The sequence below is a fragment of the Microtus ochrogaster genome, chromosome 7 (assembly GCF_000317375.1).
Source record: "Microtus ochrogaster isolate Prairie Vole_2 chromosome 7, MicOch1.0, whole genome shotgun sequence".
NCBI classification, from domain to species: domain Eukaryota; kingdom Metazoa; phylum Chordata; class Mammalia; order Rodentia; family Cricetidae; genus Microtus; species Microtus ochrogaster.
The window spans coordinates 83,302,439-83,305,764 of NC_022014.1; the positions used below are offsets into that span (position 1 = coordinate 83,302,439).

Here is a 3,326-nt window from a genome sequence, read left to right on the forward strand (position 1 = left end):
CTAGGAGTTGGAGGTGTTCCTTTCAGCAACCCCAAGGAAGGTTCAGGGTACTGGGAGCTAGAGGCAGCAGAAGGCTATGGGACAGTGAGTCTACCAGACCTGGAGGGCAAGTATTGCATCTGTCGGTGCAAAAGAGGCAGGAGTGCAAGGGGGAGAAAGAGGCCTGTTGCTTGTACCCTTCGCCTCGGTTCACTTCTGAGGGAGGTGATTCTACTTTTGTTTTGTTTCAGTTCTGAGACATGATTTCTCTGTGAAGCCCTGGCTGTCCTGAAATTCACTCTGTAGACCAGGCTGGCCCCAAACTCAGAGATCCACCTGTCTCTGCCTCCTAAGTACTAGGATTTAAGTTGTGATGGCCAGGGGTTTTTTTGTTTTTTTAAATTTTTGAACAGTGTTATTAACTGTAAGTTTTAAAAAATTATTTTATTCAACACTTAAACAGCAAAGGCAGGGAGGGGGAGGAGAGAGAGGAGAGTAGCAGAGAAAAAAATATATAGCTCAATAAAAACGGCCTGGCAGTGGTGGCACACGCCTTTAAGCCCTGGACTCAGGAGGCAGAGGCAGGTAGATCTCTGTGAGTTTGAGGCTAGCCTGGTCTACAGAGTGAGTTCCAGGACTGGCTCCATAGCTACTGGGAAACCGGTCTTAAAAAACCAAATCAAGGGGGCTAGAGAGATGGCTCAGTGGTTAAGAGCATTGCCTGCTCTTCCAAAGGTCCTGAGTTCAATTACCGGCAACCACATGGTGGCTCACAACCATCTGTAAAGAGGTCTGGTCATGCACACAGACAGAATATTGTATACTAAATAAATAAATAAATATTTTAAAAAAACCAAATCAAAACTATGGATAAGGTCCATAGTTCAAAATAAAACAAAAAACAATTTAAAAAAAGAAAATACAAGGAAAGGAAAAAAATAAGTGACTTTAATTTTCTTTCATATATATATATATATATATATATATATATAAAAGGCAAGTAAGTCTCTGTGAGTTCTAGGCCAGCCTGATCTACACAGCAAGTTTCAGGACAGCCAGGACTGTTACACAGAGAAACCCCTTCTAGTTGGAGTCATTATGGTGTGTGCATATGTATGTCTGTATTTGGGCCATGCTGGACGTGTAAGTCAGAGGACACCTGTGGAGCTGGTGCTCACCTCCTACCGCTATCACCTGTATGTGGTTCCAGGAATTGAACTCAGGCTGCCACGCTTGTGCAGCAACTGACGTACCATCTCACCAGTCCTGATTTCGTTTCACAGAGCCCAAGCTGGCCTCAAACAGACTGTGAAGCCAAGCGTAGGATGGCCTTGAACGTCTCATCTTCCTGCCTTTCCCTACCAAGTGCTAGGATTACCAGACAGGCACCATCATACCCACCTTGCATTAAAATTTAAAAAAAAACAAAAAACAAAAAATCGGAGTGTGGTGGCGCACACCTTTAATCCCAGCACTTGGGAAACAAAGCCAGGAGGATCTCTGTGAGTTCAAGGCTAGCCTGGTCTACAGAGCAAGTTCTAGGTCTCGTAAAAACAAAACAAAACAAAAAACTCCTTAGAGGAAATAGAAGGGCCGGGCAGTGGTGACACATGCCTTTAATCTCAGCACTCGGAAGGCAGAGGCAAGTGGATCTCTGTGAGTTCGAGGCCAGCCTGGTCTATAAGAGCTAGTTCCAGGACAGGCTCCAAAGCTATACAGAAACCTGTCTCGAAAAAAAAGAAAAAAAGAAGAAGAAGAAATAGAAGAACAATAACTAAACAAGAGGAATTAAGATTTCCCCTATACTCCCCAAGCAAGAACAATCGCCTTCGCCAGCATGCTGAAAGTCGGGCCTTACCAAGGCCAGCATAGGTTCTCCTCTTGCTCAGGCTGGCCGACTTCACCAAGAACATGCACGACTGGTGTGTCATCCAGGAGCAGAAGACCAAGAGCAGGGCCCCCAGGACGATGCCACACTGTAGGGTGGAGAGAAAAAGACACATTTGCAAAATCAGACCTTCTTCAAGTCTCCAGTTCATACATCCGTAGCAGTCGGTGCTCAAGCAGGACCTCACTGCTCCGTCTGCATCCATGGGAGGCCCGGACTTCCCGTGGGTGGCACCTGAAAACGGTTCCCTAAAATACAAGCCTGAACATGGAGTACTGTTTTAAAAGAGGCTTGTTAGTCCCAGGTCAACCGGGTGAGACCGTCAGCGAGCAGCCCATGCTCCCTACACCCAGCTCACATGGTCTAGAAGGACTAGGAAGGAGTGTACCTTCCTTATAAACCGACGCCCACCGCAGGATCCTGCGACAACTCTCAGGCCTTTCCCCTAACAGAAATGAAATGTCCACGCACAAACCTGTACATCTGCAGTGAGTTTAGTAGCCATAACCCCGAAACAAGAAAGCAAGCCCATGGCCTTCAAAGGTGATGGAAAAACAAGCAGCCCAGCCATGCAGAGAAATGTCACTTAGCATTTCGGTCTAGAACCCCCAACCCTTCCATGGCACGGATACACCACGCTGTAGGAGAGAAGGGCCGGGAAGGCAGTGTACAGTGTGTTGTCACATACACAGGAAAGACTAATAGTGGGGACAGACAACAAGTCCTGCAGCTGAGGGAGGGAGAGCTGCTGACTGCAGAGGGGCAGAGGTGACATTTGGGGATGGCAGAACTCTGTTCCATGTCCTGACCACAGTAGCAACACTACTGCGTGCATACATCAAAACCCAAGAAACCACACCCTGAAACAGGTGCACTTTAGTGCAAGAAAACTACCCCTCAATAACTCTTAACACTCAAGGCAGCAGGGGTCTGGGCCAGGCATAATGGTCCACAGTCTTAATCCCAGTACTCAGAGGACAAAGGCAGGTGCCTCTCTGTGGGTTTGAGACCATCCTGGTCTACAGAGCCAAAACCAGGCTAGCCAGGGCTATATGGTGAGACCCTGTTTAAAAAAAAAAAAAAAAAGCCAGTTGGTGGTGGCACATGCCATTAATCCCAGCACTCAGGAGGCAGGCAAAGGCAGGAGAATGTCTGTGAATTTGAGGCCAGCCTGGTCGTCAGATAAAGTTCAAGACAGCGGGGCTAACACAGAGGAAATCCTGTCTCGACATCAGTGATCTGAGGGTGCAGCTCAGCACTAGAATGTTTGCCTGGGATCAGAGTTTCAACACTACAAAATATTTAAAAAATAAATAAACAGCCGGGCGGTGGTGGCGCACGCCTTTAATCCCAGCACTCGGGAGGCAGAGGCAGGCAGATCCTCTGTGAGTTCGAGACCAGCCTGGTCTACAAGAGCTAGTTCCAGGACAGGCTCCAAAACCACAGAGAAACCCTGTCT

The 3,326-nt window shown here is 47.5% G+C and overlaps 1 protein-coding gene across 5 annotated transcripts in view; it reads right to left on the reverse strand.

Moving 5' to 3' along the window:
- Positions 1–3,326, reverse strand: part of Slc38a10 (solute carrier family 38 member 10) — a 55,630-nt gene that overhangs the window by 49,853 nt on the left and 2,451 nt on the right. For all 5 annotated transcript variants that reach the window (XM_026780180.1, XM_013347628.2, XM_005350850.3 and 2 more), the window contains exon 2: positions 1,838–1,955. In XM_026780180.1, the coding sequence (XP_026635981.1) occupies positions 1,838–1,955 (118 nt within the window). The remainder of the gene's footprint in view (positions 1–1,837; positions 1,956–3,326) is intronic.